Raw genomic sequence first — 24,274 nt, 5'->3', positions numbered from 1 at the left:
AGTCCTGACACATCAGGATCATTTTTAAAAATTAATTAATTAATTTGGTTTTGGTCGTGTTGGGTCTTCATTGCTGTGCGCAGGCTTTCTTTAGTTGCGGCAAGCGGGGGCTTCTCTTCGTTGCGGTGCACGGGCTTCTAATTGTGGTGGCTTCTCTTGTTGCAGAGCATGGGCTCTAGCTGCGCAGACTTCAGTAGTTGTGGCACACAGACTCTAGGCCGCAGGTTCAGTAGTTGTGGCACACGGGCATAGTTGCTCCGCAGCATGTGGGATCTTTCTGGACCAGGGATGGAACCCGTGTCCCCTGCATTGGGAGGAGGGTTCGTAACCATTGTGCCACCAGGGAAGCCCTGAATTACCTTTTAATATTGGATTACTTTTGCTAAATGCTGAGTCACTGGGGTTTCCAGGCTACAAGGTCACAGTATTAGGTTTTTTTCACAGACCATGACCACGTGTGTTGTGTTGTTCAAGTTGAGCTGATGGTGCGCCCACAAAGGCTGCCTGAACAAAGTGCTGCATGAATGTCCGTGCCGAAGAACGAGGCAATCTGTGCACCCTCGGAGTTGTTCCAAGGGCTTAACCAGCAAGTGGCCTGGAACAGCAGCTTATGCTCTTATCAGTAACTATGCTACTTCAAACTGGAAAAATGCAGGACATCTCACAGGGTGTGGAAGTTTAACCTGCTGCCAAAGCAAACACACACACACACAAAAATACAAAATGAACACACAGTCCTTATATTCTCAAAAAGAAAAAAACCCACCATATTTATTTAGTTTAACATTTACCCAGATCTAAAGAAAAAGATGTCAAAAGATAACCTAAGACATATACATACGCACGCACCCCCTGACCCAGATAACCTAAAAGAAAAAAATAAAGGCAAAGTTCTGTCCAACAGATAAATTTATCTTCGCTTCTGGAAGATGTTTCCACGTCCCATTCCACGTCCTCTCCCTCTTGCGGCCACTGAAAGAAAGGTGGGGAAGAGAAAGGACAAGGCCAGGTCAGTAAGGACTCATATCACAGAGCAGCCAGAGCCCCAGGACATGGCCCAGGAAGGGGCCTGAAAGGCCACCCGGTACAGCACCATGCTCACCGCGTCACATTTCATGGGGGAAACAGAGACCCTGGGAGGGGCAGGTGCCTGGCATCAGAGCTGGAGAGCCCTGGACTCCTGCCTTCCAGCCCAGCACTGTTCCCCACCAGAGGCAAGGCCTTGTGGCAAAGGTGGTTTGGGGACCCAGTATGGGAACCATAGAAAAGATGACTTCTCAGAGCTGGCCCAGGGTGAGCTAATAAAACATGACAGATGCATTTAATTCACACTGAAAATTCTGAAACAAACAGATGTTAAATGTTAGCATCTATTAAATCTGGGTGAGGGGTTTTATTATTCTTCGAGCTATTCTGCAGGTGTGAAATATTTTGGAATGGGGGGAAAAAACCAAAACCACTCCCCACATAAAGACTGCTGTTCTCTGTGACCCAAAGGTTCTAGGAGACCAGTGGCTTTGAGGAACGGGTGACAATATCCTGACGGCTACTAACTGGAACCTCACCCCTCTCCTCTTACAGAGCCTGGGGCTGGCACAGGCACAGTAGCTGAGGCAGAGGTCAGCGGGCCAAGGCAGACTCACTGCCAAGCGCCTTCTAGTGCACGGCCACTGGGCTCCTCCCTTTGCTAGAGAAGATGGTATCGTTACACAGTGACAACGAGGGCAGCCCTCCTTGAGGAAGCAGAGAGAACAGCAGCTGTAGCACAAAGCTGGAACTTCTGAAAATAGTTCCTTCTCCAGGACAAAGGTCCAGAGCTTTGGTTCCATCTCCCCACAACTATCTCTCTTCCAGGAAGGGCAAGGAGATTCTCTGATCAGTTTTTTTTTTTTTTTTTTTTTTTTTTTTTTTTTTTTGCGGTACGCGGGCCTCTCACTGTTGTGGTCTCTCCCATTGCGGAGCACAGGCTCCGGATGCGCAGGCTCAGCGGCCATGGCTCACGGGCCCAGCCGCTCCGCGGCATATGGGATCCTCCCAGACCGGGGCACGAACCCGTATCCCCTGCATCGGCAGGCGGACTCTCAACCACTGCGCCACCAGGGAGGCCCTCTGATCAGTTTTTCTGGAGGGCATTTTAAAGGGTTATTCTACTGCGTCTTTAAACTCAACATATGTACTGCAGCTAAAGACACTGACAGAGGTGACTTTCCTGCACTGTAAAGCCTTTTACCAATATAATACTAAGACGGTTCCTAGCGACTGCATTTGCTTTCTTAGCTAATCAACATGGCAGAACTTTTCAGGACCCACATACAAAACTCTGGTTGGGCTAACCAAGAAAAGAGGTCAGACCAAGTCACTGGGAAAAGGCTAGTCCCACTTTTGGAAAGTGGTAAAGGACGGGCTTATTTTCAAATGTAAGAAGTTTTGAAAATGAAGTCAGCCCCCTTTAATGGGTAAAGATGGCTCAAAACTGCTGTTACTTCTTATCTGAAAGTGGATCCCCCCCATTTCCCTTATGTATATTGTGTGTCAGTAGACATCCCCAGCCTCAAGAGGAACTATTATCCCATTGCTTTAGGAGTCAGCTAATCAACACCACAGTGCCTCTAGTCGGCACACTAGACCAGGGCAAGCTTCCCCCAGACACCCCAGAATTTCTGAAAACAAAGGGCCTCCTAGAGAGTCATTATAGGAGACTTATCTACTCTTTCATTTAAGTCCCCATCTTCTTTCTAAGGAGCCACTTTGGATTTTGCATAACTCCTGTAAATGGGACAGGTGAGGCAGACAGAGAAGGCAGGGCACTTGGATCCCCCAAGACTGCAGGGAAAAGGGGTGGCAATGGGTATGGAGATGGCTCAGGTCAGGTCCACCCCCATGCCCCAGCAATAACAGGGCATTTCTAAAAGGTACACGACACATCCGCATGTCACAACCAGTGCATGAGGAGCACCTACCTTGGGCCTTCAGAATAGCAGCCTTTCCCCGACCGGCCCCCGAGCCTTGGTTTTTATTTTTCATGCTCTTTAACATGGGTGCGTTTTTCAGCATGTCAGGCAAAATCAGAAAGCGGATCTTGCTGCCACGGATGTACACCTGCTCCAGCTGTGCCACTCGGCCATCTCTGTATGTGACTGTGATGTTGGACATCTGGAAGGGAACCACCGGCTCATGAGTAAAGGCCAACAGCACCAGTGGAGAGCAGGGTATGTGAAGACAAGCCTTGGCAAGGAAGGGAGTCCAGAAATGCAGAAACTCACATCACTAAATAAAGCTGGGGGAACTCCAGAGGGCCTATTGTGTGCGCCAGGGACTGTGCTCAGCACTTCAGAGATGGTCCTAACAGTATGAGATCTCCCATTTTTTTTTTTTTTTTTTTTTTGTGGTATGTGGGCCTCTCACTGTTGTGGCCTTTCCCGTTGCGGAGCACAGGCTCCGGACGCGCAGGCTCAGCGGCCATAGCTCACGGGCCCAGCCGCTCCGCGGCACGTGGGATCCTCCCAGACCGGGGCACGAACCCGCGTCCCCTGCATCGGCAGGCGGACTCCCAACCTCTGCGCCACCAGGGAAGCCCGAGATCTCCCATTTTTAAAGATAAAAAAACTAAGGCACTTGTCCAAGGTCCAACAGCCAGAAGGCAGGGACTCCTGATTCAAATGCCTGGACTGGCCCCCAAAGCCCCAACTCTGCCATCCTCGCTCTCCCACCAGCACGTGATAAACTAACTGAAATGGCTTAGAATTGCTTGTCCAAACCCTGTGTCCCCTCCCGCATCTGCCCAGTACATGGACTGCAAAAGCGCCGTGAGGGTTACGAGCATGCACCAGATGCAGTCCCTGACCTCCCAGGGGACACACTCTAGTAGCTGAGACAGAGCCCCTCTGGCTTGGGTGACAGGGACTGAGAAGTGGGGGTGGCAGTGCCTGCATGAATGGCTCAGAATAAGGACAGGTGTGAGGCGAGAGTTCGCACAAAGACCAGACAGGACACGGAGCAGAGGAACTGGGACTGAGGGCAGGGCCGTCACCTCAGAGACTATGGGGCCACGCAAGTCTGTGGGTAGAGGCAGGGCAGACAGGGCTAGGGCGGCACTTCGGACAGATGAATGCGTCAACCGTGGGATGGGGGGTGGGGGCTGGAGGGGGGCTTAGAGGAGAATCCAGCCGGGATACTGGCTGGGCGTGGGAACGTGACACAAACCTGCCAGTGCCAATCTCAACAGGCACCACGTTTATCAGATAAAGCAGCTTATTTTTTTTTTTTTTTTTTTTTTTTTTTTTTTTTTTTTGTGGTACGCGGGCCTCTCACTGTTGTGGCCTCTCCCATTGCGGAGCACAGGCTCCGGACGCGCAGGCTCAGCGGCCATGGCTCACGGGCCCAGCCGCTCCGCGGCATGTGGGATCCTCCCAGACCGGGGCACGAACCCGCTTCCCCTGCATTGGCAGGCGGACTCTCAACCACTGCGCCACCAGGGAAGCCCAAAGCAGCTTATTTTATCAGCCTTCTGGATGGAAAAGGACTACAATTTATTCAGAATGGGTCAAGCCCACATGGGAGAGAGGTGTGCTGGCTCCCCAGTTTCTGACTGCTTGTTGTCACCTCAGCCTGACTTGCTCTTTTCTTCGAGTGTTAACTGGCCCCTGCGGCCTCTGCATGAGCGCCCAGCGGCAGAAAGATCAAACACGCTCTAAGGCTGCCCTGCAGCTGCCAAGCCGCCTCCCCTCCAGCACATCCTGGTACATCTCACGCCCTCCTCTGTCACTGCCTCCCCAACCGGCTCTGAGAATCCCTGACAGAGGCTGTTACATAAGATCAACAACACTTACACTGAGTGCTTTCACAAACGGCATGTGTCCACCTGGGCTGAAGCAAGAAAGAGCCCAGCATCTCTAGTCCTATTACAGCCTAGGAACCAGGCTGGCCACTGCTCTCGCGCTCTCTCCACGGCACCAGCAGAGAAATGGCCGTGCCGTGTATCCGTCCGCCGGGTACACAGCTTGTCAACAAGCCCGAGCTGTGCTCGCATTATGAGCTAAAGGCAGCAACTTGTGTGAACTCGGTTTAAATGAAAGTCAGGCAGGAACACCCCGTCCATTCAACTCTCCCAAACAGCCACAATGAATCACAGATGGCATAAGCCAGGTGCCCAACTGCAATGACATTTTGGGGAGAGAAGATCTTAGTACAGACCGTCTCTGTACTCATTACCCACATGTCTGGGGCCGGGACGGAGGGTGCTGGGTGGCCAAGGATAGTCGGTCACAGCATCCCAGCTGCGGGGCACACGGCGAGCAGCCAGCAGATGTTCACCCCCTCCCTGTCCCACCATCCTCATTTTCCTGTCTGGAATCTGACAGTCAGAACTGAGGGCCTGATGCTTTCAGAGGCAATGGGATCCAACAGGTTTACTCTAGGCCTCATTTTAGAGACTGTCGCCAAGTTCACAGACTTGGGAGTCAGACACTTGGATTTAGATTGGCTCCTTCCATGCTTGGTCACCCTGGGCATCTGGAAGCTTGTCCTCAGAGATGTCCTGTGATGACTCAAGGACCTATTGTATGTAAAACCCCAGCATAGTACCTGGCACAGAATGTGCATGCAATGAACGGAAACTTCTGGCACTGTTAAGCCACAGCCATTTGGAGACAGGTCCTAGTTTGACAAGTTAAACTAAGACTTCAAAATGCTTAACAGCACCCAGTAGAATTTAGAGTTTGGTTTCTAAATTCTACTCCCAACCTAAAAGAAAGCAAGGCTCCTGAAGAAATGGCTGATTCCAGAGCTGGGTTAGGGAAGGTAAAAGATGAGCCTGTAACAAGCATCTTATACCAGAAGGTAGGGATGTGCTCCCCCAAAATGACCAGGACACACCAAAGGACACAAGAGTCAGCTTGCGAGGCTCCTACTGGTCAAATCTGGGATAACTGGAACATCAAAATAAACAATGACAGCAATGGATTATAACACCCTTAACAAAACATATTGACAGTATGAGCCTATATTGATAGTAAATGAATGGATAAATGGGGGGGTAAGGGAAGGCACTTCCATACAGCAGACCCAATAAATACAGAAAGAATGATGGAGGAAAAACAAAAATTATTCTTTGCAACCATAATAGTAAAAAGATTCAAGCAAGAATCTTCACGGGAAGCTAAATGGGGCTGAAGAATGGGATAATAATGAGGAACAGAATGCTCACAAGGTATTTACTTAAAGAACCTCCCCACAAAATTCTCATTAGTTACAAAAGGAAAAGGAACATACGGTGGAGAGACCACATAACAACTTAACCAAAAGATCAAGGTTAACATTGCAAACAAGGGGCAAACAGGTGTTTAGGCCTGACTGACCCTCTGAGGAGACAAAAATCACACAATAACAGCCCATAAAAGCATAACCCAAATCTAATTAGGAAGAAGCATCAGAGAAACCCCAAACAAGGGACATTCTAACAAAATAACTGGCCTCTAGTCTTCAAAATCATCAATGGTGTGAAAAACAAATTTGGAGGAACCGTCCCAGACCAAAGAAGCATCAAATGAGTTGACAACTAAACCCAGGAATGAGGCAGAGAGGACTACACGGCCATAAAGGACACACTGTGCACCTGTAGAAACTGGATACACTGCAGGTTAAAGTACTGACTCAATCTTGGAGTTCTTGAATTAATAACTGCACTATGGATACAGTAAGAGGAAATATACACAGATACACACAACATATTATGCAATAAAGGAGTATGATGACTGCAATCCACTCTCGAAAAGCTCAGAAGAAACATTTAGGTAGATTTTTCCACAGACCATTACGCCACAGCCAAGAAAACAGTTCAAACAGTCCTGTCACTGACGGGGTGATCATGCCAAAGCCCCCAAAGCATCATTTCTTCAGAATCTATTAACTATCACTTTTCCCCCACCAAAACATCTAGGAATTACATCACTTTAAAAATAATGAAATTCTGGATTTGGCCCTTACTCTCTTTTTAAAAAATAACATTTACTGTGCTTTATGATCACAAGCTTAACACATGATTGTCATTTTAAAGTAAGAAAAATATTTTTAAAAATTTAATCACATATAAGTTCCCACGAAAAAACAACTATTCACTTTGGTCTTCCTCAAAAACCTTTTTTTGTTTTAAATTTTATTTATTTATTTTTTGGCTGCATTGGGTCTTCGTTGCTGTGTGCGGGCTTTCTCTAGTTGCGGTGAGAGGGGGCTACTCTTCGTTGTGGCGCATGGGCTTCTTATTGCGGTGGCTTCTCTTGTTGCGGAGCATGGGCTCTAGGCACACGGGCTCAGTAGTTGTGGCTCGCAGGCTCTAGAGCACAGGCTCAGTAGTTGTGGCACATGGACTTAGTTGCTCCGGGGCATATGGGATCTTCCTGGACCAGGGCTCGAACCCGTGTCCCCTGCATTGGCAGGCAGATTCCTAACCACTGCACCACCAGGGAAGTCCCCCACACCATTTTTATAATAGAAAATGTTATTAAAACCCAACATCAAATGGCAAACACTGAACTCAGCTGCCCTCTAGCAAAGAATAAGCAGAGAGAGAGCCAAGAGGACTCTCTCATCCCCAAAGGGCAGACTTACTGAGACTAGGAAGAAAGGAGAACAGCAGGCACCATCGGCCTCCCAGCCCAGGGACACGTGAGTCAACTGTGCTGGGTGCTCACCACAGTGAGCTCAGCTCCGCCACAGCCTGCTGGGGTCTATCCAACGCGCCAGGTTTCGCTATAGCCCGTGAGGCCTTGAATCTTGGCATGGGCAGGGTAACAGGCTGAATTGTACACACACCCCAAATTCATATATTGAAGTCTTAGTCCCCACCAACGTGACTGTATTTCAAGACTGGATCTTTACAGAGGTAACTGGGCCCTAGTCCAATATGACTTATGTCCTTATAAGAAGAGATTATGATACGGACACACACAGAGGGAAGACCACGTGAAGATAAAGGAAGAAGACAGCCATCTATAAGCCAAGGAGAGAGGCTTGGAATAGATCCCTCCCTCACAGCCCTCAGAAGAACCAACCTTGCAACACCTTGATCTCGAACTTCTAGCCTCCAGAACCCTGAGAATAAATTTCTGTTGTTTAAGCCACCCAGCATGGGACTCTGTTATGGCAGCCCTAGCAGATTAACACAGGTGGAAGGAGGTGGCAGGGCCCCACTATCTGACATGCAACGGCTCATTTATTCTGCACTACAGTCCTGAGGCTGAGGTGCTATTTTTATCCCTGATTTAGAAAGGAGGGAACAGAGGGTGAGGGAGGTCCAAAGCTCATGACAAGTCACACCAGGTGGCAGGCTGCAATGATTCCAGATCCATCACAGGGTCTGTGTGCTTTACTTCACACTGGCTACCATCAGAGAGAACACCAAGGTCACCCGGTCAGACACCTTACCTTCACGTTACAGATGGGAAGTCTGAAGCTTTGCAAACTCAGAAAGTTATCCAAATAAACAGCTGAATAAACACACGAAGATCCCCTATCCTAGTCTTGCATTCTACTCACCAAACTGAAGCACCTTAAAATGGATGAGGATGCCTTCAGCCAGAGGACTGGACCTATGACAGCCATACCTCACGAAGGCAAAGGAGGCCTGGCCCCACCAGACCTGCAGAGAGGCCACCCACCCACCTCTGTGGCATTAACACCGAGGAGAGAAACCTGCAGTCACCATATGTCTATTTCCCCAAACACGAGGGAACCCCCAGCTGAAGAGGATGCTCAAAGCTACAGAGAAATCACAAATAAACCAATGAACCCTGTGAAACAATGGATACTTAGGACACCTGTCCTGCAATATGACCTTGGGTAAGTCACCTCACCTCTCTGACCTTCAGTTTTCTCACCTAGAAAACATCAACAGGTACCATATGTTGACATTTACAATGTGCAAGGTGCTGAGCTAGTTGCCACACACACACACACACACACACACACACACACACACACACACACTCATCTGATCTTCAGAACAGCCCTGGGGTGGGGGTGTTACCCCAGTGGCAGTCTTGGGAGTGCAGTGCTCGGACTGGGATCCACCACAGCATTCATCCTGAAGCCACTCTCTTCTCAAGCTGCCAGCCAATGACTGACCACAGTGGGGGTATAGAGCCAGGCCACCTGTGCCCCATGCTAGACTCTTCCAATGAGAAACCTTCCTTTGCCTGGCTGAGACTTCCTCAGAGATACACTACCATCTAAGGCTCTTCCTACTCAACCCTCCTTCCTTTCCCCTCTCCTTTCCCCAGTGTCAGACCAGCACCCCAGACTGAAAGCTCTCCTGCTCCCTCTCCTTTACCCTTTATTGTTAGCTTTCCCAGTCAATCTCTTGCAGAACTAATTCTGTTCTCATTTTACAGATGAGAAAACTGAGGTGATTAACATGCCCAAGGTCAATCAGAATTCAAAGCCACATCTGATTCCAAAGTCCAAGCTCTTAAGGAGAAATTATGTTACACACTTTGTAAAGCGATGCCATACAAATCCACGTGACTATTAACAAAAGGCAACGCTGTGCCACAGGAAGGGCACCACATCAAGAAGTGGCTCCAACATTCATTAACAGAGTGACGTTCAGTAGATGAGTCCTTTAATCTTATTCTTCCTATCTTTTTTTTTTAAGGTTTATTATTTATTTATTTTATTTATCTCTGGCTGCGTTGGTTCTTAGTTGTGGCATGTGGGATCTTTTGTTGCGGCTTTTCTCTCTAGTTGTGGCGCACGGGTTCCAGAGCACATGAAGCTCTGTAGTTTTCAGCACATGGGCTCTAGTTTAGACATGCGAGCTCAGTAGTTGTAGCGCTCAGGCTTAGTTGCCCCATGGCACGTGGGATCTTAGTTCCCTGACCAGGGATCGAACCCACGTTCCCTGCATTGTAAGGTGGATTCTTTACTACTGGACCACCAGGGAAGTCCCCTATTCTTCCTATCTTATGGATGATGAAACTATCACCAAACCTGCTTACCTCACAAGGTAGTTGCTATAAATGCAATCAAATGAGATGCCTCCCCCAAGAAAAATGGCAAATAAACACAATATGTGAGCAGAAGATTCTGCTAACTGCAAAGCACTATGCAAACATATGGGGTAACTGAACAGTGGCCCCGAACCCGATGGTTTTCTTGAAGGTAGTGTCACTTTTCTTAATCAGGTCCCCAAAATATGGGAGAAAATGATTATGGGATTGGGAGACACAAAGAACAAAGTTAAATATTCCAAACTTCCGAATGGCTCTTATTTATACTCACATCCCCAGTGCCTGTAGCAGTGCCTGGCACACATTAGGCACTCGGTAAATAACTGCTGAATGAGAACTTCAAAAAGACCCCCAACCACCATCTTTCTGTCCTCCAAGGCACAGGCTCAAACCTCCCCTACAGCCTCAAGTGCAAAGCAGGATACCTGGCAGTTCATGTTGTCCTCTGCTTCAATGAGCTTCCCTCGATACACCTCACCAGTGTTCGTCTCACATGTCACGATGTGACCCTCAGCCTCATGTAGGACTTTAATCGGCACGCCAATAGACATCTCGGCAGGAAGAGAGTTCTACAGTGAGAGAGACAACAGTTAGTTCACCTTTCAGAGCCCAAGAAGGCATGTGGCAAACACCACGCCCTCAAGGCCTGAAACTACACAAAACTTAGCAAAGATGCCAAAGGTGCGGGGTTTTTTTTGTTTTTTTACAGAAAAAAGTAGCTTAACTCCTAGCTTGAAGGACCTATCTGGCAAACACATGCAAGATGTGGGTGGGGAGGAACAGGGAGGCTAGAGGGAAAGCTAATGGAAATGAAAAGTGCCTCCCATCTCCCTCCCACTGTAGATCGCTTACTTTTCATCAAATAACTATGTGTTCCCCAATACTGTGTGTTGGAGAAGAGAAGGTTGGAATGCATGTATATTTGTCAACCCTCAGTTGTGGGTAACATCTCCTGGAGAACCTATGACACAGACCTGAGCTGTCCAAGGCAGTAGCCACTGTCTACATGCAGCTACTGAAATTAAACTCAATTAAAATAAAATAAAATTAAAATAGAAAATTCAGTCCTTCAGTCACATTAGCCACGTTTCAAGAGCCCAATGCATTGGGCACTAAGCAGTGCAGATACACACCAAAAGAGCCAGGCAAGTCGAGAAGAGGCTGTGCATTTAATTCAACCTATTAAGTGCTCTCTGACCCTCCACTTACTTCACCATCAAGGCTAAAGAGAAAATAGCAAAGTGTTCACAAAGTGACAATGTGCTACAAGCAGGAAATGCTTATCTTGGAGGAAAAACATAATCAGGGCAAGAGCCTGACTTGACCTAATTAAAAGGGAAAAGCAGTGGACTTTTTCTGTTCCAAGATGGGCACATCTTGTGTGGTCAAGAGAGGAAAAGGAACAGGAGAGGTTGGGAAAGACAGGCTCCCCTGGTGCGGAGCCTTAGGAGTGTGGATTTTATGCTGAACGCAGTGGGGGAACCACGGCAGTATAGGAATTATCCGATGGAAAGGCATACGCACTTACAAAATGAATCGAACACGATTTAGAAGCAGGCAAACTTGATAAAAACTTGTGTAACAGTGTAGAAAGCATGAGGGGACCAGTGTCTGAAAGGGGGATGGAGGCAGAGATGCAAAGGGCTTTGAAAAGGATCACCCAGGTAGGATTTGGGGGAAGGAGGCAATCAGTTAGAAATGATCTCAAGACCATTACCTGGATGATTCAAAAAACACTGGCCTGGAGAGGTATAGAAACTGAAGAGCATGTACTTTGGGGAACTCACTCCCAGGCGCTAGTGAGGCGACGCTCATGTTTGGGTGGCCGGGCTTCCCGCTCTTCTCCCTCCCCGAGCCCCGCAAAGCTTCCCGGCAGCGCGTCCTCCTCCAGCCCCCGGCCCCTCGCGGGTACCTCGGCCTACCCTCGCCCACCCCGGCCTCTCCTCACCGGTTCCGGTCTCCTCTTCCTTTCTGGTACGGAGGTGACTCTTGCGACTGCGAAGGCGTGAAGCGAGCGAATGGCGGGTCCCGCTCTCCCAGAATACCACGCGTTCCCAAAATGCCTCGCGCAGGGCCCGCCCCCTTCCTTTTCCTAGTGGCGGGCGAAGTCTCGCCTCCGCTTTCTCCTCACCCCGCCGGCTGGGAAACTTGGGCTCTGGTATAATAGTTCCGGGCCCGGAAGAGAGGGCTGATGACCGGACCCAGGTGCCGCCGGAAACATCGACCCTCGGGCCGGCAAGGGCAGAGGGGGGTCGCGTTTCCAAGCATCCCACACCAGCGACGGGCTGGACGGCAAGGTGGGCATGGGGGGCGACAGGCGGTGGGGCCGAGGGTCAAGACCTGCCCTCACAATCTAACCTTGAGAACCCGGCAGCGCCAGGTAAGGGGCGCCCTGAGCGAGGCGAGTATCCCACCATAAGGATAGGGAAACAGGGACGGAGCGGAGCGGGGGCGGCCCGTGACCTTCCCTCCAGGGGGTCGGAGTGGGGCTTGGTCTCCCGGAGCCCCGCGCTCTGCCTCGGCCCGAGGCTGGCGGAGGAGCTGGCCGGGCCGAGGCGGAGCTTGCACGGGGAAGAGCCTCTGGGGAGCCCGCGTTTGCGGAACGCCCGGGCCTGGGCGGAGCTTCCGGGGAGCCGGGCGGGGAAGGGGTGCGAGGCCCGGGAGGCCAGGGGCGGGGCTCCCGGGAGCCGGGACCGCTAGCGACCGGACAAGCTGAGATCCCGAGCCCGGGGGCCTGGAGGCGTAGGAGTCGGGGCGGGGCGGGCCGCGGCCTGGAAGGGCCAGGGCGGGGCTTGGGGCGGCCCAGCCGCTGCCTCCCCTTCACCCCAGCGCGCTGGTGCTGGCGGTGGCTGCCCAGGATCCCGGCGCGCACGGGTCCCGCTCCAGCCCCAGTCAAAGCCGAAGCTGCAGCCGGCTCCGGGCCGGGGCCATGGGAGCCCCCCGCCGCCCGCGTCATGAGGACGGAGGCGGAGGCAGCGGGGCCGCCGCTCGAACCCGGTCAGTACTCCTCGAGGGCTCAGCTCTCACCCCGGGGAACAGGGGGGGACCCCGCCCTAGTGCGGGGCAGGGTCCGGCCGCGCGACCTTGGGCTGACGGCCGCCGCGGCCCGGGCTGTAGAGCTTTGAGCGAAACCTGGACAGGTGTGCACTCCGCCTTGGCCACCCCACCGCCAGCCCCGGTTAGTTGGGGTTTCCTGATACTCCCTGGGCTGGGACCCCAGGCAGCTCTGATTGCGGTCATGGTGGGAGGGTCCCCGTTGAGAGTTAGGAGCGGTACCTTCCCCAGAAACGAAAAGTCCTCCTGGGGCTTGGAAGATCCTGTCCCCTCGGGTAGTTAAGGCCTAGAAGGGCTGGGAACTGGCTGGGAGTACAGAGCAATGGGGGAGGGCCTTCCCCTGGCCTTCCAGACCCAGCTACAGTTCTTCACTCTCTAGTTCCTCTGCCCCAGGTGGCCTGAGTTCCTTTGGGGCGGAAACAGACTGACCCGTTCAGTGCGGTGGTTGCTTTTCTAAGTGGGGGAGGGGGAAAGCAGTGATTCCTGCTCTGCTTAAGGCACAGGGTTGATGAGAAAGAGAAAGGGCTGGTAAACTCTAAAGTGAAGTGCCAACACACTGGAGAGGTCAGGAGCACAGGAGACCCCAATCCTAAGGCATTAGTGGGACACTGTGATTGCAGCAAGGAGTAGAGCCCGGGGCTACCCTGGGATTTGCCTGCCTACTCCTCCAATTACCTAACTCTGTGACACTTGCCTTTCCTGAGCCTCTGTGGAGTAGTGACTCACGTTTACAGGGAGCTTTCTGTGGGCAGGCACTATGCTAAGTTGTTTACGTGCAGAGCCTCGTTAATGCTCATAATGACAAAGTCGGTTACCAATGTTATTTACACTTTTGCAGATGAGCAGACTGAGGCCGAGAGGGGTTAAGTATTCAGGGCCAGTGAGCTGCCTTCCTTCCTTGGCGACAGCTGCCAACTGAAGCCAGGCCAGGACCTTCCAGGCAGACCCTAGCTCTCAGGTGGGACAGTCCCTTGGCTCCAGGCATCAACATCTGGCAGCAGCTTTGGGCTTGGAAGGCCTCGCCTACTCTTATCACCCCCCACAGGAGTATCTCTGGGTCCCTGTTGGCTTGTGCCAGGATTCGGGATGGCCACGTGGGGACGTTTAGCCACACTGGGAGTGGGGTAAGGATAAAAGAGTTAGAGAGCAGGGCAAGAAGAGAAGGGGCAGCAGAGTTCCCGAGGGCCCTAGAGAGCCGCCGACCTCTGCGACGTTTACAGCTGGGCATAGGGGAGGCACAGGAAGAGTCAAAGCCTGGCCAAAGATGGCCCAGCTAGCCAGTGTCAGAGCCCAGGCCACAGAGCAAGGAGGGAGCTGTGAACAGAGGGGCACAGTCTGGAAGCCTGGGGGAAAGGGGAGTATTGTGGTGACACGTAGGCCTGGGTATCTCGAGGGATAAGGCCTTTTTGAAAAAAAACGCCTTCCATTCGCGATTCAAGCATGTCTGTGTGCCAGCTGTGGCCTGAGGGTTGGGAGGAGGCAAATGTTGTCTGCCTGCCACTGAGGAATTCCCAGTCTGTCCAGTGGGGAAGTTACACACCACCTCCAATCCTCCAGATAGAGGGCCTCAGAGAGGGAAAGAGACCAGAGCATTTGGATGGGAGACCACCTTTCGGACTAAGGGATATGCAAGAGCAAAGGCTGGGGAGTAAACAGCCCATGTAGAGAAAAACAGAAAGGCAGTTTAAAGCCACAATGAGGGGTTCTTGAAGAGGGAGGCACCCACCACAAGGGGACAGCACACTGCATAGGCTTCTCTCTCCACTCAGCTCGTTGGGGGATTACTTTAGGATGTGAACACCTGGAGGGCAGGGCTTGGTCTCAGTTACCTGTAACGTCCCCAGAGCCTGGCACACAGTGGTGCTTAATAAGTTCGTTTTTTTTTTCCAGCAAAGGTTTGAGTTACTACTAAGCATCAGACATTAAGCAATGGGAATAACAGTGAACAAGATTAGCACATTCTCTGCCCTTAGGAAGCTTACAGCCTAGTGGGGAGACAGGATAGCTTTATTTTATTTTTCTTGTTTTTGTTACTTTTGCTAAGTACTGTGAAGGAAACAGGGAAATACTGTGAAGAAGAGCCCCTTCTCCCAAAGGTACAGTCAGAAAACGCCTCTCATGGGAGGAGACTTTAAGCTGGGACCTAAATGACAAAAAGGGGAAGACTTGAGTGCTGAGGGTAAGAGAGTTCCAGAGCTGCACATATAAAGGTCCTGGGGTGAGGGCCAAAGTGAACGGGTGGGGCCTTAGTAAGAGATGAGAACGTTATTCTAAGAGCAATGGGAGACTGGAAGGTATCCCTCCAGCTGCTGTGTACAGAAACAGGAGAGGGGCTGGGGGTAGAAATTGGGGCAGAGGACAGGCAGAAGTCAGGCAGGATGGAGCCCTGGGGGCTGAATCCATCGCAGTGGGTGGAGGGGAATATCAGAAGGCCTCTAGTCACGGCCTGGGTTCCTTTTAGAGCCTCCAGGGGTCGGGGAAGGAGGGAGCAAAGCCTGAGCCTGCCTGGTCTCAGTGTGCCTGGCCCCAGCTGGATGGAAGTCAGGGCTCACGGCAGCGCCTGTGAAGGGCTTCGCACACATTCTTGCCCCAAGTGCCCACAGCACCCTGTGGGCTGGCGTCTGTGAGAAAGGAGCAGGCACCGAGAGGCCATGTGACTCAGCCAGCTGGTGGCCTGCACTCACCTGTGCCATCCTGCCTTCCAAGGGCCCCGCTGGTGAGGCATAGGAGAGAGGACAGTACAGTGCAGCAAAGGAGCAGTCACGGGTCCCTGCCTCCTGGGAATGTGTGACAGCCCAGCAGGGCACAGATGAGCTCGATGCGGGGGTCTCCTCCTGTGAGCCAAAGCATGAACTCTAGCCCGGCAGAGTGCAGATTAGGGAAGGGGCACGGCCAGCCTGGGATCAGGGAAGGCCCCAAAAGTGCTGGCATCTGAGCCAGGCCTTGAGAGCCGGGGAGTGTTTAGACATGGGGAGTAGGAGCTTGGGACCCACTCCAGACAAGAGGCTGCCTGGACAAGACCAGCAGGTTGAAAGGCCAGGACAGACTCCAGGATTCATGGGTGGCCCTCCTGGTTGGTGCACGCAGTGGAGGCCAGGGCAGCTCTGCACAGACCAGTCGTGGGTTCAGGAGAGTCCCCCGGAGACCCCTGAGGCAGGGAAACCACATGGGCTGAAAGGACGTCCTAAGTGAACAGAGTGCTCACAGCCGGAGAGAAATCCTTCCAGTTCTTTAGACTCTAAGCTCTGTCCAGATTCACAGGATCCCAGGGCAGGAGGGTCCTGCAGGCCGCGTGCCAGCTTGCCTGCCGCAGCCCTGCCTGGCGCCCCCTGGCTCTCCTCTCTAAGGCACACCCCCCCCACTTCCCCTATCCTGGCCCCTTGTTTTTCTCCTACGCTGCTTGTTTTTGCTGCCCACCAGGGCAGGGACCTGTCTGTGTCACTCACAACCATCTCTGGTTCACATGCCAGGCACTTACTGGGCTCTTGGGAATTATTTGTTGATTGAACAACTGAATCAGACCAAAGTCCCTACTTTAGAGATGGCCAGACTCTGTCCAGCATGAGGGAGTTAGTGGCCTAGCCCACAGCCGGCCAGTGGCAGAGCCGGGGCTGGAATGCCAGAATGCCTAGGTCGGGCCCTTTCTGCTCCGCCCAGGGTAGCGTTCCACATGCAGACACGTGACAGTCCCCTCCTTGTAGCCCTGGGGGCTGTGGAGTCAGGGGCCTCAGGAATTCAGACATGAATATCTGCTGAGTGCCTCCCGGCTGCCGCCCTGTCCCTGCCTCCTCGGAGCGCCCACCACAGAGAGGGCTCTGGAGAGGGGCCTGTGGGGCTGGGAATGCACGGAGTGGGGCGCCAGGCACAACAGGGGTCATCATGGAGAAGTGACGTCTGTGGACAGGAGTTAGCTGGTGAGGATACGGGGAGGCAAGGAAGCAGAGGGTGCTGGAGCAGCAGCCATGAAGGCCTTGTCCTGGGAGGTATGGGAGCCAGCCCACTGGAGGGTTTTGTGTAGGGCTGGCCTGCTCTGACTGGCATTTCGGGGAGATCACTGCCGTGGTGAGGAGAATGGATTGGGGGGCCTTTTGTAAGGCTGTGCACTGGTCCCTGAATGGCCCCTGCAGGATCTGGGCAGCAGCTGATTATGGTGGGAGTGGCAGTGGTGGGCCCTACACCAGGGTCTGTGACCTCCGTGTGTTTCCATGCAGGGGACTTTGTGCAGCTGCCCGTGCCCATTATCCAGCAGCTCTACCACTGGGACTGCGGCCTGGCCTGCTCCAGGATGGTGCTGCGGTGAGTGGGCAGGCCTTAGCCCTCCCAGTCCACAGCACCTGCTCTTGCCGGGGGGCACACAGGGAGAGACCTGGGTGGGATTCATCGTCCATGTGGCTCTCCTCTGTTGGGGCTTGTGGGAGGCCCAGCTTCCATCCAGGCTCCATCCCACCTGCAAAAGCAAGCAACGGTGGACCAGGCCTTCCAGGTCTGCGTCCTGAGAATGCCAGGGCTCTGGAATGGCCAGGAAGTCCCAGGTGCCTGGGCCTGGCCCACAGAGTGACCCCATGATTGAGATGTGGTGTCCTCCCCACTCCTGGCCTTGGACTCTTGGGAGACTGAGTCACTAGGGAGCTGACCGCTGAGCTGAGGCTGCGTGAATATCCCAAGAACCTTGACCACTGGGGCACGGAGGGACCATAGCCATCTGCTTGTCACAGAGTTTTCAGGCAGCAGCCTAGAACCCCAGGGCAGCCTCTCCCTTACCCATTTTACCTCCTGGAATTCCAGGCAAGATAGGGTTCAAGAAAAGGATTCTGTGCCTAAAACTTAGAAAACCACTGATGTGGTCCAAGCACTTAGATGGTCCTAGCGACGAAGCTGGCGAAGCCAGAGAGGATGGCAAGACTTGACCAGAGTCACAGCCAGCAAGAGAGGTCAGACGCAGAATCCAGGCCCTGGACTCCGTGGCCAGCGCAGTGCCCCCAGCAGCCTCGGGTTGTGCCTGGCAGTGTGTGGGCAGGACGTAGGAGTTCATGACAAAGGACAGAGCCTTCCGGGGGCGCAGGAGCTCAGACAGTGGCTGGCAGGCCCTCGGGTAGAGGGTGACCCGGGTCAGCTTCCCTGACTTCAACAGCCCATCTGCCCACAGCTACCTGGGCCAGCTGGACGACAGTGAGTTCGAAAGTGCCCTGCAGGAGCTGCGACTGACCAGGAGCATCTGGACCATCGACCTGGCCTACCTGATGCGCCACTTTGGCGTGAGGCATCGCTTCTGCACCCAGACCCTGGGCGTGGACAAGGGCTACAAGAACCAGGTGAGCGCCGGCCACTGGCCTTCACCAGATGTGGTGATCAGAAGAGGGTGTGGTCCAGACCTGGACACCCAGGTGAGCACGCAGTGTGCAGAGACCGGGGAACCGAGGCAGACGCGCTATGGGCAGGACTTGTGAGCTGTCGGAACAGATCACCTTGGGTCCAGCTGCTCAGAGGACCCCAGTGGCAAGCCGGGTCCCTCCTGACACCCCCACCACAGACACCCACCGCCTGCCTTCGACAGCACCTGACGATGCACAGAGGAGCGTCTGGGTGACCTTCCTATGTCCTTCCCTGTGTCCCAGCATGAGCCGGGCCAGGCCTCAGAGCACACACTGTCCTCCTCCGCCATCATTCACCAATTTTCTTCCTTCTCATGGGGACAGCTGGCTCCAAGTTGGGTCATTGGTGTTCTGGAAGAAAAACCAATATACTGTCTTTCGTTTCTTTTATTTTTCTTTTTAAAAAGAATGCCAGCATAGCCTTGCCCATACCCCAGTGCATTTTCCCACCCTGCACAGCTGGAGCTAGTCTCACCTGCCTCCCGCAGGGTGGATCACGGCCCACACTCCAAACTTTGGCAGAGCAGAGTCACTACCGGTCTCGCTGGCAAGAGGGTTGTCGCACGGTGGCCAGTGCCCGTCAACCTAACTCTCCTCTGAACCTCCTAGACCAGGGGAAGAAGGCTCACGGATCTGGCTTGGTCAGTGTGGCCGCGAGGCAGAGGAAAGGGCCTAAGAGCAGGGTCTTTTCTGCCTCCCCCACAGGGGCTCTGGCCCCCTTAAGACCCCTGCACCAAACAAAGATTGTTCCTTGCTAACATATACTGGCTGAGCCGAGTGGTGGCTAGATATCCAGGGGCCTCAGCCAGCCCGTTTGCTCATTCACTCCAGAGTCCTGCCCATCGGGGTACACAAGCCCAGGGGCGGCTAACCTTCCACAGGGTGCCAGCCTGAGCCTGCTGCCCACCCATCTCCTGAGCATCCTCCTCATTCTCTGTGTGGTCCTGCGCTCCCGGCCAGCTGCCCTGCCCGCTCGGGACAGACACAGGCTTCCACCCAGGCATGCTGCCTGTGCTGTCCCCCTGCAGGCTGGGCTCCTCTGCTAACTCCAGAAGGTGCTGTTTACTTCATCCAAGTGGGGTGAGGGCAGTGGCCTCTCCAGCTGCCCTTCTCTCTTCAGTCCTTCTACAGGAAGCACTTCGATACAGAGGAGACCCGGGTGAACCAGCTGTTCGCACAAGCGAAGGCCTGCAAGGTGCTGGTGGAGAAGTGGTGAGTCCACCCCACCCCTGCCCTTCCTTGTGCACCTGCTCACCCACAGTCTTGCAGGTTGGGGGGAGGCCTCAGGAAAGGCTGGGGAGTCAGGCAGAACTGGGGTTTTCTACCCAGGTGGCCCTGGGCACTGACTGACTTGCCCCCCCTCCCCAGGCCTTAGTTTTTCCATCCATAAAATAGGGACAAGTGGGGCTACATGACCTACTATACACAAAACTCTGGCCTGGGGTAGATCCTGAGTGGGGGATGGAGGGACAGGTGAGCAAGACAGACTCTAGCCAGCCCTCGGGCTGCTCACAGAATGGTGGCATGGGACAGAGCACAGGGACCCTAATAAAGGGGTGACGGCCTGGGGAACATGCTGGCACGGTGATGGAGGGTGACAGGGACAGCCCAGGGTGACACTGTCTAGGGAGGCCTGGCTGCCAGATCTCCCCACGGGCTGCTTGACCTTACGTGGATCCCCCTTCTCAATCTACACATGGGGGCAGGACTCAGGAGACACCGCGAACGACTTGCCCCGATGCAAGCCATTTCTTTCCCTGGACTCCCTGTAGGTAATGCGCCCAGGCCTGCTGGCTCAGACCTGGGCTGGGCCCCCCACACCTCTCTTGGGTCTCCCATTTCCCCCAGATTTCTGTTTTCATTGTAATGTAACCTAGGCACACGAAAGCCCACTGGGAAACAGGGAAAATGTCTCCACACGTCCTTGGGCCCCGTGAGCACATGTTGGAGGGAGAGGCAGCCGACGTGTGCTTAGTGGCACTTGACAGGTGCTGCCTTGTTGAGTGGAGAGCTGGGGCTATCCCCGTCCGCCAGGTGAGGAAACTGATGGGGAAAACAGTGTGAGTCACCACGGCCACCCCAACTCAGCCATGCTGTGACTCGAACCTGGGACTTGCACCCCGGGGTCCCATGGAGTCTGCTCTTTTCCTTCGAGCCCAGCCCCTGCTTTTCCCGGTCGCTGAAATCCCACTCTGGTACATACCGTTGGCAACTCAACCAGCTGTTTCATTTCAAAGACCAAATGGAAAAATAGCATGTTTCCCTGGGCCAAGGCAACAGACCGGACAGTCCTGTGACTCAGCCTGGCTGGAGTTGGGCCAGGCCATGAGGTGCTAATGTGTGCTCCTGAGGAGCTTGTAAGGACGGAGGGCCCAGAGTGGGTGAGCGTCCCCCCGTGAAGATGTTGGGGCCCCAGGCGTAGAGGACCCTTGCAGCCCTTCTCCCCTCTGGGTCTTACTTGGACTTGCTTCCTTCTGGGGGCATTGGAGGGGGGCCGTGCCTAAGAGTCTGGAGCAGCTGGCTGAACTGGGGGTTCCCCTCAATGTGCTGCTGACCAGTCCTTCCTGGGCAGCCCCTTCTGCCACGAGGAGCCTTAGAGAAAAAGAAAAATAACCCTTTCAGAGAAGCACTTGGTTTTGAAACTGGTGAAGTCGTGCTTGGCTCAGATTTGGGGAAGCAAATTAAACCAACAGTTTACATTGATCACGCATCATTTAGGGTAAAAGACCAAGGCGGGGGGTGCTTGTACAAAAGAATTCACTAACCAGGTCAAGAGGTGGGGTGCTGCTCCAGTGGCGCTTGATGGGGGTCTGTCTGGAGCTGAACTGTCACCCTGTGAAGGGCCTGATGGGGCCAGCTTGTCCTGGGCACACTCAGAGCCCTCCAACCCTGGTCCCATGCTTGGCCCCCATCTGAGCCTGGGCCACTGTAACAAAGCAGGACATTCCCACCTGCGAGGAGCTCGGGGCAGACACGAGCCATGTCCCCAAGCTTTGTGACACAGGACAGGACAGTGGTCCAAGTGGGGGTCCACTTGAGAGACGGGGAATGGGGCCCAGCGGCGCCAGCTGACCCTCCTCCTGCCCACAGCACAGTGAGCGTGCAGGACATCCAGGCCCACCTGGCACAGGGCCACGTGGCCATCGTGCTGGTGAACTCAGGGGTGCTGCACTGCGACCTCTGCTCCAGCCCCGTCAAGTACTGCTGCTTTGCCCCCAGTGGCCACCGCTGCTTTTGCCGCACCCCCGACTACCAGGGCCATTTCATCGTGCTGCGTGGCTACAACCGGGCCACTGGCTGCATCTTCTACAACAACCCGGCCTATGCTGACCGTAAGTGTGGCAGGCGGGAACAGTGGGCGGGGCGGCCCCTGGCCCCCACGACTCCTCCCATTCAACCTGGTGTGGCCAAGACCTACCTCAGTGCCTTCTCCCCAGAGCCCCTCCTCCCCCTGGACTCCCTCATCCTTGCCACCCCTCTGGCCATGCAGGAAACCAGCCACAACTTGGGGCTGTGCTAGCCTCCACACCCCCGTCATCACAGGCCAGCCCTCTCTCCCTCACACTGTGCCAGCCCCCTGCCACCTCCTGGGGCCCACCCTGCTGTCTCAGCTGCACGGGCCACAGTTTCCATATCCCCCAGGCCAGCCCTCCGAGGACAGCCAGCACACTTGTCAGAAAGGAAAGTCTGCCCAGCCCCGGCCCCAGCCCTGGCTCCAGAACCCCCCAGGGCTCCCGTGGCCCTGGGGATGGGGAAGGACCACCCTGACTCACACAGACTTGTCCCGTGCGACCTCGCGCGTGTTTCTTCCCCTCTCTGGGCCTCACTTTCTCCATCTGCTGAACTGGGGAAAGGTCAGAGAACAAGCTCACAAAGGCTGCAATAGGCAAGGAGGGCTTCCCGAGCAGTGAGGGGCAGCCAGGCATGTGGGACGTGGCTTCCCTGGGCGCTAGTCAGGCAGGTGCTCGCCTTACCCGCTGACCCTGCTCTGCCCCTCGTGCCCCAGCAGGAATGTGCAGCACCAGCATCAGTAACTTCGAGGAGGCCAGAACCAGCTACGGCACGGACGAGGACATCCTCTTTGTCTACTTGGACAGCTGACAGCAGGAGCCTGGTGTGCCCAGGCCCTTGGACCCCACCCTGCCCTGCCCCAGCTGGGCCCACTCAGGAGGCCCTGGCCCAGGCCTGGGGCTGCCAGGGCTCAGATGTGGAACTGTGGCTCTGGCTCATGTGACCAAGCCCCAGGGAGTTCTAGGAGGCTGAGTCCCACCTGCTTAATCCACCAGCGCTGAGCCGTCATGCCACTTACCCTGCAGTCCTGCTGGTTGCTGGGTCATCCCCGGATCATCTGAGTGGAGCCTCCCCCAGGACCCCGAGGCTGACTCCAGCTGTGCTCAGGGGACATCCACCCCTACGGGTGCCCTTGTTGCCTGTGAGCCAGACCCAGGGCAGAGGGAGAAGCCTGAGCCCATCTCCCCACAGACCTGGTGACTGAGCCCTGAGAGAGATGTTGCTTGTCTGTTTGTTTGGAGACTGTGTAGCTGGCCTGGGCCCCCAGGGCTGGGACTGCTCCAGCCTTGCAGGGACCTGGAAGTACTGCAGACCCCCCTAGGCCCTTTGGTGGATGCCGCCGCCCCCTCCCACCTCCCAGTGGGACCAGTTCCTGCAGCTGATTGCAAGGCTTCTGGCCCCTGGGGAGGGCTGGACCTCAGGCAGAAAGGACTCTGAGGCCCCTGCGGCCCTCCAGGTACTCCATCTCCTTGGGGTGGAAACCTGGGCTGCAGGTGGGACCCTGGCTCCTGCTGGCCAGCAGTGCTCACAATGCCTGACCCCAAGGGCCAGGAATAGCTGCCTGGGCCCCAAAGATGCTCACACCCACGAGGCTTCCTGACTAGGCAGGCAGCGGGACTTGCGTCTGAGGGCAGGGAGCCCCAAGTTTCGCAGGGTTGGTTGCTGGGGCCCTGGGCCTGCGTGGCTGATCAGTGGCTGGGTGGGGGGTGGGTACTGTGACCCTCCACCACCCACCCTGGTGTTCACATCAGGACCTTTTGCACAGAACTTTGGGTCTCTTCTGTTTGACAGGAGGGGTGTTGCCTACCCAGGATCACACAGCACGGCACCATAGCATGGACTAGAGCTGTTTTCTTTTTCTTTTTTCTTTTTTTTGAGAAGGGGAGGGTGGTGTTTTTGAGATTTAAGTTTTCACTTTATGGGGGTGAGACTCAACCTCAAGTAAGACAATAATAGTGAGATTGTAGGTACTTTGGAACCACTGACACCTCTCTTCACAGGACAGGTAAGCCAGCCCAAGTTCTCTTTCAAAGGGCCCTCTCACCATACGGACAGAATCTGGCCCAGGAGAGTGGTGGAGCTGGGTCTTGAACCTGGGTCTGCACCTGAAAAATAAGGACAATGGATCATTCCCAAAGGGGCTCGGGACACCCACGCCTCGGGTTGCCTCTGGCTAGTGGGGTAGGGATGCCTCAACAGCCACACCGCTGCGGCACCCTGCATCTCGGTCTTCCGGTGCCCAAGGCATGATGTGGGGCAGCTGCTGCCCCTCCCTCAGACTGCCGACCATGGCCATGCTCCGCGTCTGCCCCTACGGAGCCGTGGCTACTCTGAGGGGCAGGGGTGGGCTCTGCTGACAAGGGCTGTCAGACCACCTAACCACATTGTTCCTCAACACCAGACGGCCTTGACCAAGAGGGAGGCGTTGTTGGTTGGGTAGCCACCCTGGCTTTCAGAGACTAGTGCTGCCTGCAGACTGGCCTCGTGTCCATTGCCTTAATGCTGGGTGGCCCAGGATCCCAGGGAGCGCTGTCCCACGCCCAGGAGTACCAT

The 24,274-nt window shown here is 54.4% G+C and overlaps 2 protein-coding genes across 7 annotated transcripts; one reads left to right on the top strand and one right to left on the bottom strand.

Moving 5' to 3' along the window:
- Nucleotides 1-744: 744 nt before the first annotated feature.
- Nucleotides 745-12,072, bottom strand: SNRPD3 (small nuclear ribonucleoprotein D3 polypeptide). Its single transcript, XM_079716990.1, has 4 exons — nucleotides 11,953-12,072; nucleotides 10,430-10,573; nucleotides 2,961-3,153; nucleotides 745-972 (listed from the first exon to the last, which is right to left on the bottom strand). The coding sequence occupies exons 2-4, from the start codon at nucleotides 10,553-10,555 to the stop codon at nucleotides 911-913; spliced, it is 381 nt and encodes a 126-aa protein (XP_079573116.1). The 5' UTR covers nucleotides 10,556-10,573; nucleotides 11,953-12,072; the 3' UTR covers nucleotides 745-910.
- Nucleotides 12,073-12,195: 123 nt separating this feature from the next.
- On the top strand, nucleotides 12,196-22,531 carry GUCD1 (guanylyl cyclase domain containing 1; the record flags this gene model as incomplete). Of its 6 annotated transcripts, none has more annotated exons than XM_079718089.1 (6): nucleotides 12,196-12,301; nucleotides 17,270-17,354; nucleotides 18,205-18,370; nucleotides 19,551-19,642; nucleotides 21,521-21,762; nucleotides 22,440-22,531. In XM_079718089.1, 6 exons carry the CDS (start codon nucleotides 12,196-12,198, stop codon nucleotides 22,529-22,531), a joined length of 783 nt encoding a protein of 260 aa, XP_079574215.1. The 6 variants fall into 6 exon arrangements, with proteins under 6 accessions (XP_079574215.1, XP_079574218.1, XP_079574217.1 ...); XM_079718092.1 differs by lacking the exon at nucleotides 12,196-12,301 and adding an exon at nucleotides 12,888-13,001 and having other exon boundaries at nucleotides 21,650-21,762; XM_079718091.1 differs by lacking the exon at nucleotides 12,196-12,301 and adding an exon at nucleotides 12,888-13,001.
- Between the last annotated feature and the right edge of the window lie 1,743 nt (nucleotides 22,532-24,274).

The sequence above is a fragment of the Hyperoodon ampullatus genome (genome assembly GCF_949752795.1).
Source record: "Hyperoodon ampullatus genome assembly, chromosome: 13".
In the NCBI taxonomy this organism is placed as follows: Eukaryota; Metazoa; Chordata; class Mammalia; order Artiodactyla; family Ziphiidae; genus Hyperoodon; species Hyperoodon ampullatus.
Note: the sequence above shows the minus strand (reverse complement) of the source record. Positions and strands in the feature narration are given on the sequence as shown.

Bases quoted from the DNA above. Each gene is read 5' to 3' on its own strand.
- SNRPD3 (XM_079716990.1), bottom strand. From the start codon at position 10,555: ATGTCTATTGGCGTGCCGATTAAAGTCCTACATGAGGCTGAGGGTCAC. The intron at 3,154-10,429 runs GTATCCTGCTTT...GTTCCCTTCCAG, and splicing joins AGGACAACATGAACTGCCAG to ATGTCCAACATCACAGTCAC. The intron at 973-2,960 runs GTAGGTGCTCCT...CCTTTCTTTCAG, and splicing joins TGCTATTCTGAAGGCCCAAG to TGGCCGCAAGAGGGAGAGGA.